Source organism: Chondrus crispus, genomic scaffold (assembly GCF_000350225.1).
Source record: "Chondrus crispus Stackhouse genomic scaffold, scaffold_230, whole genome shotgun sequence".
Taxonomy (NCBI): Eukaryota; Rhodophyta; class Florideophyceae; order Gigartinales; family Gigartinaceae; genus Chondrus; species Chondrus crispus.
The window spans coordinates 74,549-91,639 of record NW_005179107.1 but is presented as its reverse complement, the minus strand read 5'-3'; the positions used below and the strand labels follow the sequence as shown (position 1 = coordinate 91,639).

The 17,091-nt window shown below is 49.3% G+C and overlaps 3 protein-coding genes; 2 read left to right on the top strand and 1 right to left on the bottom strand.

Annotated features, from left to right (window-relative positions):
- Window positions 1-588: 588 nt before the first annotated feature.
- On the top strand, window positions 589-2,202 carry CHC_T00004443001 (hypothetical protein). Its single transcript, XM_005715787.1, has one exon. The coding sequence runs from the start codon at window positions 589-591 to the stop codon at window positions 2,200-2,202; it is 1,614 nt and encodes a 537-aa protein (XP_005715844.1).
- A 463-nt stretch (window positions 2,203-2,665) lies between these two features.
- Window positions 2,666-4,560, bottom strand: CHC_T00004442001 (hypothetical protein). XM_005715786.1 is given in 5 exon segments: window positions 2,666-2,695; window positions 2,696-4,096; window positions 4,205-4,321; window positions 4,454-4,525; window positions 4,526-4,560. 3 exon segments carry the CDS (start codon window positions 4,523-4,525, stop codon window positions 2,696-2,698), a joined length of 1,590 nt encoding a protein of 529 aa, XP_005715843.1. The 5' UTR covers window positions 4,526-4,560; the 3' UTR covers window positions 2,666-2,695.
- A 2,339-nt stretch (window positions 4,561-6,899) lies between these two features.
- On the top strand, window positions 6,900-8,509 carry CHC_T00008459001 (Vacuolar protein sorting 4b). XM_005715785.1 is given in 2 exon segments: window positions 6,900-8,246; window positions 8,247-8,509. 1 exon segment carries the CDS (start codon window positions 6,900-6,902, stop codon window positions 8,244-8,246), a length of 1,347 nt encoding a protein of 448 aa, XP_005715842.1. The 3' UTR covers window positions 8,247-8,509.
- The last annotated feature ends 8,582 nt before the right edge of the window (window positions 8,510-17,091 follow it).

The window sequence follows — 17,091 nt, the reverse complement described above, 5'->3', positions numbered from 1 at the left end:
CAAGCGGATCCTAGTCCAGCCCGCCCCCGCCGCGCAACCACGCGCAGCTACGCGCCCGCGCGGAGACCACCCCCCCCCCTGCGCGCGCGCTGTACTGTACAAGTATGTTCCGCCGCCGCCGCCGCCGCCGCGCGCCGGTGGGGGGTAGACGCGCCCCCGTCTCTCGCGTTGCGCGCGGCGCGAGCCGCGCTCGACTGTATAAACTTTACATACAGGCGGCGCATGTCGTGCGCGCGGTGGCGTTGCGCGGCGCCCCTTTTTTCCAGCACCCCGCAATGAAGCCGCCCACACCGCGTACGACGCTGTTGTCAACATCCAACCGCGGGGGGCGGAATGGCCCCGCTCCGCCTTTCTCCGCTCAGTATGGTACACACACGTCTGCTGTTTTTTTTTCACATCTTTCTGCTACACGCTCCGCTCGCATGCACGTACCCCTGTTTGGCCGCTTCCCCACTGCTGTCCGTTTATGACCCTTTTCGCTCCAGAGCACTTTTTCCTGGACAGCCCCCTCCCTCTCGCAACTTTACACCCCCCCCAACCCCCCCACCCCCCCCCCCTTCAACCCCCCCCCCCCTACGCCCATGCACCATGGCCGCACTGGCGAGAGATCTAATCCAGAAGGGCATGACGTACTCCAAGTTCGCCGTCGAGAGCGACGAGAACGCCTGCAGCACCAACAACCCGGCCATGTACGAGCGCGCAGAGGCCAACTACCAAAAGGCCATCGAGCTGTACCGCGAGGCCCTGAGTCTCGAGCACGACCAGACCTTCATCCCGCTGCTGCACGCCCGCATCAACGACTACATCGCCCGCTGCCACGTCATGAAACACTGGCTGGCCACCTACCACGCCCGCCAGGAGCAGGAGCGTCTGGCAAGGAAGAGGTCCCTCGTCAGGCGCGTGCTGCCCTACAACCCCAGCCTCGCCAGCCGCGGTTCCATCCCGTCCGACCTGCTGCCCGACAACCCCGACGACGACCCCGATCGCTCGCTAGAGGAACTCGACATCGGTGGGCCGCAGCCCAACCCCGCGTACCTCTCGTCCCCCGAACCGGCCAACAATTCTTCCACCAACAACTCCTCCACCTACAATACCGCCGCCAAAAACTCTGCCGCCACCACTCCCTCCGCCAACAACTCCGCCAACACCTCCTCCGCCAACGTCTCCGCCGACCCGCCCCCTGCCCTCGACCTCCCCCCGCCCGCGGACAAACTCGCGGCCCAGGTCGACGCCCTGCTGTCGTCGGGTAAGCGCGCGCCCTCGGCCTCCTGGGACGACGTCGCGGGTCTGTCCATTGCGAAGGACGTGCTCCGCGAGGCCACCACGCTGCCGCACCACCTGCCCACCTTTTTCACCGGCCGCCGCCAGCGCTGGAGGTCCGTCCTGCTGTACGGCCCCCCGGCCTGCGGCAAGCGCGTGCTGGCGGACGCCGCCGCCGCCGCCTACGACGCCGCCCTGTTTATGCCCCCCATGCAGGAGGTCCTAGAGCTCATGGCCACGGCAGGCGCCGCCGGCGTGCGCATGCTCTTTGATACCGTCAAGAGGAAGCCGCGCGCCGTGCTGTACATTTCGGAGTTTGAGGAGGCCCTGGGTGTCACCTTGACGGGCGCCAACTCTATCAAGTTTCGACAGGCCCGCGCCCAGCTGTTAGATGAGCTTATGGCCTTGCGGAAGGCCGGCGATGATGGCGTCCTGTTCATCGCCGCCAGCCGCGTCCCGTGGCAACTCGATGACGCGCTGTTGAGCAGGATCGACCGCCGCGTTTACATCGGCTTGCCGGATGCGGCGTCGCGCGCGCATATTTTGGAGGTCGGCCTGAGAACCGTTGAGCACGATATCACGTTGCAGGAGATCGAGAATATTGCCAACGAGTGCGACGGCTACTCGCCGAGCGACCTGGCCATGTTGGTGCGCGATGCCGCCATGGAGCCGGTGCGCGTTGTGACCAATGCGACGCACTTTAAAAAAGTCACCGTCAAGGAGGGCAGGAAAAAGTCCACAAAGCACACCCCGTGCCCGCGCGACGCCACGGGCGCGGTCCAAACCGCTTTCAAGAAGCTTGACGAGAACGATATTCTCCCGCCGGCCGTCAAGTGCTTGGACTTTGACCTCGCCATGACGAGCACCAAACCGTCTGTCGCGCGAGACATGATCGAAAGATATCGCACTTTCACCGAAAACAAGGGCCAGGACGGATCGTGATCCTTTCGTAGCGTTCGTCAGGGCTCTGGGTGTGGAGGATGCGGAGGGTCTGTCGGGTACGGAACCGACATGCATGAGCACGCAGTTTTCCGCTTGTATTCACTTTTAGTGGGGCAAGAGCTGTAGCAGTGCAGTTAGCGTGTAGAGTAGAGCGCCGGATATACATATTCGCACTACCCAGGTCGCATTCTTATTATTGACTTGTAAATTCATACTATATATCACAAGCGAATGCTCAATATCTCTTCGAGATGCTCCACCTAGATCACCTGGATATGTACACCAACGTGGGCCAATGCATCCGAGTTATGAGATGCAATGCAAGCAGGGGGGGTGGCATTTTGCAAAAAAGTCACGAGGACGGGACAAACGCTTCAGGTCGGTACAAACAGATTTTGCGCATTAGCACAGAATCCACGAGTCCAGTACATAAAATCTAGTCACAAAAGTCTTTGGGCATCGATTTTTTAAGTCTGTACAGCGGATAGTTTCTTTACAAGTACTCTACATTGTGGTTAAAGACATTTTCTATGTCGGGTTTCAATGGCTGCTGCTTTGCCACAGCAATGTTAGCAATGTTTCGTATTCTTCCTTCTGTTGCTGGACTGTACGGGTTATGAGCTCGAATATAATCTCCTGTTAGTTTGTCAAGCCCAATGCCATCAATTTCAAAATCGGTCGCACCGTCCCACTTGTAGTTGTCTCCCCCACCTGCCAAGAACGAGTTTGTGACAACCGTATAAATCCGTTCATTGTCAACGGCTTCGTCGCCGATAACAACACTCACTACTCGTTTCCCAGAGGGCTTCGAATAATCAACTGTCACAGCCATTCCACCAACCTGCGGAAATCGCCCTGAAGCGTCCGTGTTGTCCATAGCGCAAAAACCAATTTCCAGCGCCTGAACGAGACCCGCCCCGGGCACCTTGAACACAGTATGCACCAATCCAAACGGCAAAACCTCAAAGACTTCTTCGATTGTCACATCGCCCTTGTCAATGGAGGCGCGTAAACCGCCCCCGTTTTGAATGCATATGTCAGCGCCCTGCTTAGGACCTGCGTACGCCAGCATCGCATCACACACCAGATTCCCCATGGCGCATTCTCGTGAACGGCATGATGAGCGCGAACCATCAATCGGTGAATTAGAGTAGCCGATGACTTGCTTCACTGAAGCCGCTAGTCGCTCTGTGTAGCCTCCAATCATAGCATTGACTTCGGCATCGAGTGGAACGCGGTTGTCAAGTGGCAGATAAGTATCTGCTTCAACCTTGAGCTTTCCATCCTTAAAAGAAGCGTTGAGCACGCCGAGATACCTTCCATAGGCTGAAGCCGTGACCACCCAGCAAATAGACCCATCCTCACGCCGGACTGGGGACGGGTACGGTCCTTCAGATAAGTCTGTATGAGAATGACCGCCGATGATAAGGTCGAGCTCAGGCACTGCGTGGCACAACTCTACATCTTGTTCATAGCCCACATGGGTGACGGCAACGACGTTATCAGTCTGCGAGCAAGACGCAAGCGCATCGTACATGGCAGAGACCGGGTCATGGATAAATACGCTTGGGCCGGGGCTCGAAATGTCTACTGTGGATTGCGTAAGGGCGGATATCCAACAGATGTCGGCAGCCTCGTGAACTCGCTTGATAGACAAACCTGGAGGCGCGGAGTCGAAGAAGACGTTGGAAGAAAGCCATGTTATGTTGGGAGTCCCCAGAATTGTGTCGTAGACTGGTTGCGCGCCATTGTCAAATTCGTGGTTTCCAAATGTAACAATGTCGTAGCCGACCGCGTTGTAGGCTGCTATGGCGAGGCCAGTGCCGAAGACGGAGTCGTAAATGGAGCCCTGCACGAAATCACCGGCGAAGACCCGTACATCGCAGTCTGCCATCTGTGTTGTATGGGTTATCATGTGAGCAAGAAATTAGAATTTTGACGAGTTGCAGAACGATGAAAGCAAAAGAGAGCAACGAGAATGTGCAGGATGTCAGTTGCGTACCTTCATGGCGGACTGGAGCCTGGCCAGTGAGGAAAAACAATTGCCATCCTCCGCATCTTGAGCATGGCAGTGAGAGTTGTACTTGTTTATCTGTGTGTACCGAGCGTGAAAGTCATTCTACGAGGGCGAAGTAAACAAAACGTTTAGCACCGTACCTATAGGCACATACATCGGCAATGTGAAACACAACACATCCGCGGGGAAGAAACAAAACAAAAACAAATCGGACAACGGAAAGAGATGACGTACGTGATGACAGATATGAAGAGCCCCAGCTCCAGCGAGGAGCAAGGCCACCCGGACAAGAAAGGCGACAGGCATAACAGCAAGTTCCAGGAGGCATTCAGGGCGCCGGGAATGTTACTTCTCATTAGCACGAGGGGCACATTGCTTGCGGTGCGGAAGGCGAGGGCTCAATTTGAGGTTGTCTTGACGCACGCAAGGGTGCGATGCTTCAGTATTTCCGGTGGAGGAGAGGCGGCCGCGGCTGAGGTCGCGCTGGACTAAGAGTGATGTGATGACGTGTTGCGTGGCCCATACGGCAAAATCTGGGAGAGGATGGAGAAATTTGTCTGGTTGAGGCCAATGCCAGGCACATCACCTTCCTCTCCATTTAACCAGTTGGAGCGTCTGGTTGCGAAATTGAATGAGAAAATAGTATCTCGAGCACGCCATGAATTAGTCGTCAAAATTGTCACAAAAATAGGTAAAAAGAGGCATTCTTTCCAGAAAACTTTTTGCACGTCCGCACATGCGACCTCCTGAGAGAAAGTCTCCAACATCTCTTAAACTGGCCAAAATGCAGGGCTAAAACGCTCTTAGTAGGAGGCCCCTGAGGGTGCTCTGAAAGGCTCTGCGGGTTCATTGTCAAAAAAGATACAAAACGCGCTCGCTTATTCATCTTGAGAAACTTTGAAGTACTTGCACCTGACATGAGGCAAAACTTCGTCTAGTGCAGAAACAAAGCAACACGGCCCTGTTAAGACAAGTCTTGAATGTCTATGTTCGAGGGTGAAAGACCTAACTGAAAAGCGGTTCAGATGGGCTGACCATTAGCTGACCTCCGCCACCTCTTCAAGGAGTTCATTTCGCAACAAACACCACACTTTCGAATTCTGCTTTTTCTGCATCAGTAGGCGGCAGCTCATGTTAAGTGACACACTGTTAACATTTTTTTGGTTTTGTTTTTTTCGCCAAAAGAAGCGAAGAAATCTGCACCTTGTCATAGCTTGATACTCCCAGAGCTGAGTTATACAGAGTATAATATTTGAGTTTTTGGAAGCCAACCGTTTCGATTCCGGCGCGGAGGACGAGGTCAAAGTGACGAGAACGACGACGTGTATGATCAAGAGAGTAAAGTTACAGTGCGTCTACAGTTTACTGCATGTGACAAGAAGAAGAATTGCTATCTTGTTGGAATGCCGTTCTAGACGGAAAACTAGGCGAGCTCTAAATTTATGTTTTATGCGAAATCTGAGATCTCGCGATCCTGCTCTCCTACTTTTTCGAAGGGCACGAACACGACCTTCGCAAGGCGGCGCTTTCTTGAGCGGTAATATACACACTGTACAGGGAACCTCACGAGTCTATTGTTCCTGTGTTTTTTTTGAATGTTTAAAGCAATGGAGGTGAACGGCCGTATCCGACTGAAAAGTTTGTGGAACGGGAGGTCTCAAGATACAGTACAAGGAAAGGCACCTGTTTTACAACGCTTATTGGCCGGAGAGGCATCAAAGAACATCTGAGCTAACAATGAGCCAGGCGAAGAGAGACATGGTGTTCGCCGGGAGAGAAGACGGGGAGTTGGACTGCGTCACACTTGGGTGCGACGTTTCCCGTTTTCGAAACGATATAGGCAACATTGCAGTGGGTGTAGACCTGCCTGTACATACCTCGACTCGCTGCAACTTGTTATCCGAATGCACTCCAAAAGAAGAGAGGTTTCGAAAGGGTTGTTTTGGGGAGGGCGGGGGGAATCTTGTCTCCGCATATGCACTTTCTGATGGTTGTCTTGCACGGTGTGTGTTACAGAGGTACAGTAAAGTTTACGATAAGTGCGTCAGGGCACCTGCAATACATTCACAGTAGGTAACAATACAGTATCACCGCTGTCTAACGGAATCATTTTTGATAAGCGTTGCATCACACTCTCAGCATGTCCATGTGTCAGAAAGGGTGCTTGCTGGGCAGGGGACCGGAGTAACTCTTCTGCCCAAGAGCTGCTCTGGGTTTGTCCATGCTTGGGGCAGCAATGCCACTTTCCTGAATCTGGACTGGGGCACTACCAGCCATGTACTGTATACTATACATGGCTGGTCAGCCCCAGTCCAATTTTTTCATAAATAGTGTAATATTATGTGCTAAAAATATTATTGTTGCCCACTCTCATCGCTGGGCACCACGCAATACAGAAAAATTATGTGTCAAGGTCATGCACTCGCAGAGCTGAGGTTCCAACACTTGTGACGACCGCGGACAAAGACGAAATCCCCTTGACTGTTCGCACTTCTGCGACAGCACGACTTTGTCATTTTCTTCGTCTGCAAAAGGCATACATAAACTCTTGCAGCAACAAGCAAAGTTTCTTCTCCATTTTCATGCACGTCGAGACTTTCTCCACATTCCCTTTCCGTTCCTTCTTTTATTCACGCGGAACCCAACGATTTCATAGCGATCGCGTTCTGCACCTGCGAAAATGGGAGATACTCGCACGTTCATTGACCAAGGCGTCACCCACGCACAGAAAGCAATCGACTATGATCGCGCGGCTTGCAAGGCCAATGACCCTGAGAAGTACGACAACGCCAAGAACAGCTATCTACGCGCTATCGACTACTACTACACCGCCCTGAAGTATGAGAAGAATGACAAGACTAAGCAGGTTCTCCGCTCTAAGATTAATTCCTATGTCGACAGGGCGGAGGTTATGAAGGAATGGCTGGAAAAGTATGATGAGACACAGAGGAATGGGGGTGGGGGTGGAGACGGCTCGTCTAGTTCGGGTGCAGCTACGACTAGTAAGAAAAAGGAAAAGAAAAACGAGGAGAATGAAGAGGATAAGCTTCAAAACCAGTTGGGCGGTGCTGTTCTCACTGAAAAGCCAAATGTGAAGTGGGATGATGTAGCTGGTCTCGAAGGTGCAAAGGACGCCTTGAAAGAGGCCGTCATTCTGCCGCAAAAGTTCCCACAGATGTTTGTCGGAAAAAGGAGGCCGTGGAAAGGCATTCTACTCTACGGACCTCCTGGTACAGGCAAGAGTTATCTTGCAAAAGCAGTTGCCACTGAAGCAGACGCAAAGTTTTTCTCCATTTCCTCTAGTGATCTTGTCTCCAAATGGCAGGGAGAGAGTGAAAAACTTGTAAAGGAGCTTTTCGCTATGGCTCGTAAGGCGGGTAAAGCAATCATCTTTATTGATGAAATTGATGCTCTTGTGAGCAGTAGGAGTGACAATGAGTCGGAAAGCTCTCGCCGGATAAAGACAGAATTCCTCGTCCAGATGGACGGTGTAGGGAAGTCCACGGATGGAGTCTTGCTGCTCGGAGCAACAAATATTCCCTGGGGTCTAGATGACGCTCTCTTACGTCGTATGGAAAGGCGTGTGTACATTCCGCTCCCTGAAGAGCATGCACGGTCTGGAATGTTCAAAATCCATCTGGGCAATACACCCCACAATTTGACGGAGAATGACTTTAACGAACTAGGCACCGCCACTAAGGGTTATTCTGGTGCTGACATCGGTATCCTCGTCCGCGACGCTATTATGCAGCCAGTTCGTACTCTGCAAAATGCAGAATTTTTCAAATGGATCATGGTGGAGGAAGAGGGGCAAGGTATGGTCAAGCGATTGGCACCCTGCTCTCCAGGGGATCCAGAGGGTCAGCAAATGTCGCTGATGTCTGTCTCACCAGAAGAGCTTCATGTCCCCATCGTGTCGAGACATGACTTTGACTTAGCCTTGGCAAGTACAAAGCCATCCGTAGGAATAGACAATGTTGAGAAGCATATCAAGTTCACTTCAGAAAAAGGCCAGAGCGGTGTCTAAGAGAGATCTTGAATCTGATAGCTGCCAACAGCCTCCTTGTCGGTTGCTCATGTACATCTATAAGAAACAGGGCTTATTCAGCACCCTTCTATATGATGATGCCCTTAATATCATTTCCATTATATATGAACCTCTACGGAATTCGCCGCAGCTCATGATGCATTTCGTTGAGCGCGAAGAATATTGGCAATTACTGTGATATGTGGATCCGAAAGTCCGGTCGTATGTAAAGCATCGCTTAGGTTGAGAATATAATCGGTATTGTGCCCAGACATGCCACTGCAAAGGGAAACATGTTGAGCAATTTCCTTGTGCGGAGCAAACCCGAGGAAACGAGGGTTGGACGGTGATGCTATATACGTAAGAGCACGAGGGACAAACATACGAGAGTCCCCACTGCCGGCAAAGTCAACATGCAATGGCAGCCACGTTGGCTCATATCCATCAATCTCCCTTACATTAAGAGACTCGATGACCTGTGTAAGTACATTATCCGATTAGCCTTAGTCAGAACGTGGTTTCACGATATCCATGTGCAAAGGTACAACCTCATCCTTTTCTGCACAAATCGGACCCACTACAGACAGATTACGTTGACAAACTGTTTAGTGTTGAAAAGCACGACACTCATGTGACGTATTCGCAGCTAAACATCTTGAGATCATGGAAGTGCGCAAGGCAAGTGCAGAAGGGAGGACGTACCTGTTTGCGATGCTCCGTTGTAACTTTGAGAGCAAGTCCGCTCACACGCCAGGCATCATCAGAGTGCGGGTGTAGCTCTGCGCTATCCTCAGCCGCGATCCCCATAACGTCAAAGTCTGCTTTAGTATATATACTGAAGACTCTTCCTGGAGCATCGACAGTGCCTCGATGATCGGTACTGCCCTGCCAGGCACGACGCTTATATCCTTTAACGAAACAAAACTTGGACTCTACATGGGGCACATCGCTATTTTTCCACACTAAAGAACCGTACCCGAAAATCCATAGGTCTGTCGGCAACTCGTCAACGAGCGGAGTGGGTGTTTGCATCGTAACGCTGGGGAGCATGGTGCAACTAAACCTGTGGGGTTTGAATGTCAAATAACTTCAGTTGGCCCGCGACCGCGGATGAGCAGTAGCGTAAACTCAGCTCTTTCCATTTGGACTTCCTCATATCTTCTGAAGGCTAGTTAAATTGTGGTACATATTATTCTCCAGGTGAATTGAGGTCACGTGATCTCAAGTTTAAGTGAAAATTGATATTTTATGTTGTGACATGCAAATGTTTTGCTTCTCGCCATTATTATAATATGTGGCTGTTGCAGTCCGTATATCCCTAATGCCAGGAAGTTATGTGAAGTATACTTCACATAAATTTCTGAGTGCTTGTACTTGCCCCCGTTGAAGCTTTTTTCAAAACTTCTTACGTTGCCGCACAGAAAAGCCTTACTCTATCCACCCCCAAAAGGGCGGTCTTGTTTGAATAAAAATCTGAAGAGATATATGAGTCACAACATTGCCATTCGAAGACTCTCGAGAACGCTCGAAAAACGGTTATGTGAAGTATACTTCACATATACCTTATATGAAGTATACTTCACACAGCTAAAACCCCTTTTCAAGCACAGAATCAACGGGTTTTAGATATCATTTTACGTTTCTTATTGCTGACTGCCCCTCCTGCGAACGCTTCTTCTCACGGAACCCCCCACAATCTGCTCACTGCCACTGTCTCTAGTCGGACGTCTACTTGCTGTTGTGGTGCGCGGTCTTTTTTCAGCACTTGAACCTGCGCTTTGTAGCCTTCTTGCAGCAGTAGAGGGTGAGCTTCTCGTTCTTCTTTCAGATGCTGGTAAAATAGCATCTGATCCAGGCACACTGTCGGGCGATAGAACATCCCCTGGCGACAAATTCACCGCCCCTGTCGACAAATTAACCGGGTTTCCTGTTCTGACACCGACAATTAGACTTTGTTCTTGTGTACCTAAAAGCACACTACTCTCCGTTTCCTCGTAGCTGCCGCCCCCTGCGTCGTGACCAATTGAACTGTTTGTGCTGCTGATTTGAGGCAAAGAAGCTGGTGTCTTTCTCGGTTTTAAAAGCTTCACAGAGTGCCAAATGTCCCAACAACTCTTCCGAAGACCTATAAATGTTCTTACACATAGATAAACCGAGCACATTCGGCAGGAAAAAGAGGATTTGTGACCTCGAAACCCGTTTCTGTGATTCCGGCACATTGCGCAGTATTTGAGCGCCCCAGGCTGCATTGGTACATGGCCACGAACAGTGAGACGTAACAGTGCACCGTCAGTGCTGTTAAAAAATTTGATGCGGTTTTTCTTTCGATTAAATGCAAGAGACATAAGCCGGTCGAGTTCTGTAGCTGATACAGCCTCGCCCACTCCTAGGATACCGGTGTCATTCTGGTTGTCAACCAGAATGTTAGCAGCATGGTTTAGCAGTTCCAGCGAGACATCAAACATGAAGTCAGCAGTAGATTGCACCTTGTTTAGAAGGTTACGATAGTGGTCTAGTGAACGAAATGTGTCAGATGACTCCAACAAGTCTTCTCTTTGAAACATGCGCCAACCAATAAATGCGTTAATTGCCAGCGTTTTAAGAGTCTGCGAGATAAGCTTCTGTTCCCACTTGAAGTGAGAAGTTGAGCATCGCAGTATTGCTCTTTGCTGAGTAGCACCGTCGACGCCTGCTTTTGTCTTAGAATAGAAACTCTGTGAAGCATGCTTGAATAGCTTCAAAGGCACAAATGGGCCGTGTACCTTGACATGGGTATCAATCATTTTCCAAAACGAATGCCTCGAAGAAATAACAGGGCGTTGTTCACTACTTACAAACTGCGGTATTGGTGCGCCCTCCTCGTATGCCCATGACACAACTGGACCACAAGTGAACTTTAAGACGGCAAGACATGTTTCAATGATATCCGGAGACCAGTGGATAAGCACTGTATACAACACGCCAGTTTCAGAAGCAACAAGGTAGAAAGAGTATTGCAGGCCTAGAATTATCACTTGCTGTAACATTTGAGCCATGTGCTCCTTCGCGACAAATTTTTTGAATAGCTCGTCACCAACTGTACAAAGCACAGGATCGCCAGATGACAAAGAGATAGAGCTCGCTAAACTTCGTGCAGTCACCTTGGTCTTGATTTCGACAGATGCAAGTACTTCCATGTTTCCAGTAACATTATGATTGTCAATACTGCTAAATGGGTTTAGCCTTTCTACAATTTCTTCATCCAGGATAGCGACGCCATCTGGGGAGCAAGCTAGGAAAGGCACATCTTTTAAGCATAGCAAGCCGACCTCGAAAACATCTCTGATAAAACTCATTGATCTGAGAGCAGCTAGTACAGTATTCTCATTTGCACTGCCTCGCATCATAGGCTCTGTCGAAACCTTAGAACTAAACCAGCTGCGTTGAAAAATTTCTAGCCACTGTTCGGGCAAATTCTCCGTGTCGGCAGAAGCCGGTTCTAAACCCAAAGACAACCTCACTGCTGAGCTGCTCATTGCTACAAGACCAGCATTAGTTCCCGTTATCCGAAACTGTCGCAAAATAAACCAGTCTGCACACCTTTGTCCGATCGTAAGAACCGAACATACTGAAAGAAGTTTTTGTTCGACTGCACTCATTAAAACTTGAACTTCCGGTGGCTTCTCACTTTTTTTTGAGAAAAGGGTGTGTCGTAATGGCTCATTACTTTTAGGCACAGCAATCCATTTCTTAAGGGCTTCCTGAATCCCTTCAGGAACCGTGTACATGAAACGAAGAACTTTACAGAACTTTTCGGTTCCGTGTTCCCGAACAGCAACTGCTGTGATTTTTCTTTGTCCCGTTCGGTTTCCAGAGCCCGCTGCAGCCGCCATTTTTGTGGCAATGAACGCATGAGGTCCTAATGCGGGGTTGTCATCAATAATGAACTTCCTTCTTCTGTCCCACAACACTTCCATATTCCCCACATTTTCCGAAGGTGGCAGAGGCATTTGTTCGGTAGGTGCATTGCTTCCAGCAGAAGCATTTCCCAGGTCATCTGACCTTGCACTAGTACATTCGTCTGTGTCTTCTAAGTCTCCTCTTCTTGGATCGAGATAGGAGGAAGCAACAAATGGGTGGACTCGAAGTAAATGATTTGGCATTACAAAAACAGAGCTAACACCGAAAGATGAAAGAACCTCCATAAAATTGGGCTTCCCGTAACCGCGATCGGCAGTAACTATACATCCATTCAGAGCCTCCTCTCCCCTCCCGTCCATCAAACCAGAAAGTAATTTTCGAACAGACTCTGTCTGTTGTTCCCCTCGTCTTCTGAATCGTATAGTTAAAACAATTCTGAAAAGTGCATCGGCCACAGCATCTGCTGAGTGGCCCTCTCTGTCAGCTTTTCTGGAGCTCAGCATTTTGACTTGGTTATCTGAAGCCCTGGTCCCAAACAGGTCATCATCTAGAGTCGCAAACAAATGCATGGGCTCAAAGAAAACTTTTCTAGATTCACGAAAAGCAAGGCTTTCAAACTCTGAAAGCTGCCGTGTTCTGTCCCGTTGCGCCCTCCAAGTGCTTGATCCATCGCTTCCCCGTCCAGTAGGTGAAAACGCAAGAATGTTGTCCGCAATAAACCTTGTTATCTCCAAGGAAGGCGCTACGCAGCCGTTCTGACGCTGTATCATAATAGTTTTTTCAAAACTGAATCCGGTTGTGTGAGAAAGCAAAAGGACAGCAACATAGCGATGCATGTCCGACATAGTGATAATTGTTTCCATGTTTCTCATTCGGACAAGCTCATTCATCCACTCAGTCAGTTGTTGCAGTATTCCGTTCATTATTAGCACCACAAATCCTGATCGAATGGGAGTGATTCCTCTAACGTTGCATTGCAACTTCATCTTATTAACTGCTGTGCTGCAAAGCAGCCTCGCACGTTCTCGTATTATAGAATCCGCAAACTCTTTCTCCATTACCACCTCACTGGTTCTTGAGGTGCAAATATTCCACCCTGAAGCTGGATCCTGAATATTTGTTCCCGCCCTCCCTTCTCCGCTTGCACGCCTTCTGCACGTTCCCAATGCACCTCCACGACCGCTTCGTGCCCTTCCTCTTGTAGTACGTCCCTGAGAGCCCCTACCTCGTCCTCGTACACTTGGTCGTCCCCTTGCGTTCCCATGGGTCACAGTTTGTAGTCGAGGATGACCTGACGCATCGAGGCGCAGGTTTTGTGCGGAATTATTGCTCGGACCCGGCTCAGCTGCTGCTGTTATACCTTCTGAAACATCATTTGAAGTTCCTGTTGGTGATGGTTGAGCTCCACTAGCCAAAGGAGAGGGGTTTGAGGGCATCTCTGAGACGATGTCGAAGTGAGCGCGGCCATTTCGGCTGTGCTTGACCGATTTTTAATTTTGAATGTCCGAGAGACGCACAACATGCTGAGGATCAAGAATCCAATGTTACAGAATTCTTTAGATCAATACTGTACACTTCAGGTCGCCGTCCAAAGAGCCCTTTTATACGGTCATATGTGAAGTATACTTCACACAAGTGGCATTAGGGATATCCCTAGTATTTTTTATGTACGATACATCGTACATAATAGAAATCTTGATTTTGACGAAAACACCTTATGTACGATGTATCGTACATAACGTCCCTATTTGAAGCACATTCGTTCTACCATTCCTCCGCAACAAATGTCCCAATCCCATTGGTAAGTCATTCGCCGTTACAAGTGGGCTCTTATGAGCAATCCACGTGTTCATTTCTGGGAAAGACCCAGAAATGATCGTGTTAAGGTGTGAATTGAGTGAATCCAGACTACAGTACGACTTTCGTAAGCAAACCTGCTCTAGCGCTTAAGCTGAAGTTTCTCGAAACCCTCTTCCATCTTATCCCATCTTCACGTATCCCTCAGCATCTTCTTTCCCAATGGCAGAAGTGCTCCCATCCAATGACTCCACCGAAGCACCAGGAGAACTCATAAGCGCCAACCAACCGCCCGCTTCAACAGAACTACCGGGAACTACCACACCTCTACAATCCGCAGGCAATAATGAGACACCAGCAGATGGTGCAGGCGCTAACGGCATCCCTACTCCAACAACGCCACACGTTTATGTCGTGCGATCGACAGCACGTGGGAGAGGGAGAGGACGGGGAAGGCGTAGGGGTCGCCGAAGGGGTTCGATAAGACATGCCACCCGTAACAGCCAAGCAAATGCGTTAACGCCATGTGATGGATGGAGAATAAAAGCCGTAATGGGAGAAAGAATTCAAATGGACAACGTTTTCCTTTCAAATGCTCTAACGGAACGCGCTCGTTTATTCTGTCGATCAGCGTTGGATTGCATCATACGGAGATGAATGTGAGACGTTTGGATCATTCTAGAGCAAGTCACATTGTGCTTCTATGTGACGAAGTGCTGCACAAATGTTTGGACTGGACAAATGAGAGCATTGTACTTAAACATCTGAGCATGAGTCCTCTTCGAATGTCCGACATGTACAGCTTTCTGGGTGTGTTTGTTTTCTCGCAATGCTCTGGTTTCAGCCTAGCTAAGAGCTTATTTTTTCTGAGCAAACTGGATTGTCCCGTTCCTACACTACAGCTGGTTCGGTTCATCAGTTCGAACATTCTCGCCTTTTCAGCCACCGGAAGAGGCGATCAAGGTGAGTCCGTTTGGAACTCGCAACGGGACCAAACCGTCCATTTGTCAGAGTTCAAGCAAGCGGCTTATCGTATGTCCTGTAAACATCCTGTCTGACAACGCCAACCGAGGTGCGCACCCGGCGCCGGCGTCGTTCTGTTGACTCTGAAGATCGATCTGCTGGGCTTCGGGCTCGTACAAGTTAGTTGTGGGAAAGAACAGGCATTTGTTTGTGCCTTCTTATGTACGATACATCGTACATAGCGAAAAAAGCAATACATTTGCGTGCCTCTAGACCCGATTTTTACCAGTAGAATTGATCGACATGTAGATGTCCTTCGGTAATGAAATCTTGCATACCGTTTCTTCACACGCCTTGGCGTTGCTCCGGGACCCCAGAACTGGGAACAAATAATGCCGGGCTGAACTCTGCGAGTGTGAACTTTAATGTACGATACATCGTACATAAAATAAAATATTAGGGATATTATACGGACTGCAACAGCCAGGACTCCCAACACAGCAAAATGGACTGTTTTATTTCAAACCGGCAATTGTAGCCTGCCGAACTGTATCGCTCGAGAAACAAGTTAAGACAGTTGAATGGCCCCGAAATCTATCCCACCGTAGTCGAAATCTCAATGAACTTTGCGATGAATTCAGTTTTGTATTCACAGAATATATGGTAGCCTACGTGCAAAACGACAATGTAGACAACTGACAACAAAGAAGGGCAGTTATCATCAAGACACGAGTGTCCAGTGATATGCGAGTTCTGTTTACATGCCAAAACGTATAACTCTACTTCTAACAATAAAGAACGTACTCTCTTTGCTACATTTGTCCTCGTCATTACTATCTTGGACAACGTCAAGACAACAGTCTTGAACACACTCAAAGCCAAAGAGTCAACGATGAAAATGTATCTGCAGGTTTTAAGACATGTTTGTGGTTTGGATAATATCACAAGAAGAAGTTTCCAAGCTTCTGGAGAACTGCTGGATTGTCAAAAATATCGAAGTGAACTTCGTTGCTTTGTTGGAAGCGCTTCCTTTCGCGATCTGCATCGTTTCTACAGTCAATTATCGTTGTTACAATTCTGTACATTACTCAACTCCAACAATAAATCCAAAAAGAAATTTATAGCTTTACAAAACTGGTCACGCGCCAATGATTTCGCCTCATAAGAGGCCATATCTCATAAACACTGGCTAGAATATCTCCGGGATTTCTTACCTCTAGGATACTCTCTAAAATTGTATTTCTGTAGTGAAATTGCAATGTCGAACGATATGTAGCTGTCCCGTTTTATGGTTGACTTCGTTCTTGCCGTCGCATATGTACTGAGGACGTGTCTAAGTGCCTTATGGGTCACTGTAGCTGACCGAGCTCGGCTATCCCCGACATTTGGACATGTGCATGTAGCACAGTATTGTACTGTGCTGTATAGATTTTCCAGCTTTAAGGATTTCATCGTCGACTGTCGGTACTGTCGGTACTGTTAGATGCTGACAAAACGGCAGGCGGTAACAGCCTTCGGGGGAACAGTAGGATTTAGGTAGACCAATGTTCTTCATCACGTAAAGGGAGACATCGACAACTCCCACTACCATCTTTTGCCGAACCTTTTGACTCCGCCCAACGTGCGGAGACTGGAGCCCCCACAGTCACTGATACATGAAAAGGCGCTTTCTGTGCAAATATGAGCTATTCAGATTCCACTTCTGTTCATACTGTACTTCTTACTGATCTTTCAGTGTTATTTCTGAAAAATGTCACCTTGGCAAGCTACTATATCTGGTATTCTTTACGAGACAATGCTCATGTCAAACTCTCTCAAAAGAAGCCAAAACACAAAGAGTTGTGGCAGAAGTTCATGAAAGAGGCAGATCAGGCATCTCTCTGGGTACCCCGCGCGCGACTCGTACACGAAGCCCTGCTAGCATGCTTGATTGCATGATTTTCTTTTTGAAGAAGACTGTTGGCGTGGAGCACTCTGTGCTTATATGCAGGTCTTTGTAGTTCGTCGAGAACGAAATACACTCCCCGAAATTAATTTAGGACCATGTGGGATAACTCCTCTCCGCCCTGGGTTGGGTGAGAGGCGGAGGCTATAGCGAGGGAGCACGCAGCGTGGACACGACGCGCTAATTGAACCGATCGGACGAGTTCGCGAAAAGGGAGTGGCTCACTGGCCGGTTACGCGC

Bases quoted from the DNA above. Each gene is read 5' to 3' on its own strand.
- CHC_T00004443001 (XM_005715787.1), top strand. From the start codon at position 589: ATGGCCGCACTGGCGAGAGATCTAATCCAGAAGGGCATGACGTACTCC.
- CHC_T00008459001 (XM_005715785.1), top strand. From the start codon at position 6,900: ATGGGAGATACTCGCACGTTCATTGACCAAGGCGTCACCCACGCACAG.
- CHC_T00004442001 (XM_005715786.1), bottom strand. From the start codon at position 4,525: ATGCCTGTCGCCTTTCTTGTCCGGGTGGCCTTGCTCCTCGCTGGAGCT. The intron at 4,322-4,453 runs GTACGTCATCTC...TCGCCCTCGTAG, and splicing joins CTCTTCATATCTGTCATCAC to AATGACTTTCACGCTCGGTA. The intron at 4,097-4,204 runs GTACGCAACTGA...CATACAACACAG, and splicing joins GGCTCCAGTCCGCCATGAAG to ATGGCAGACTGCGATGTACG.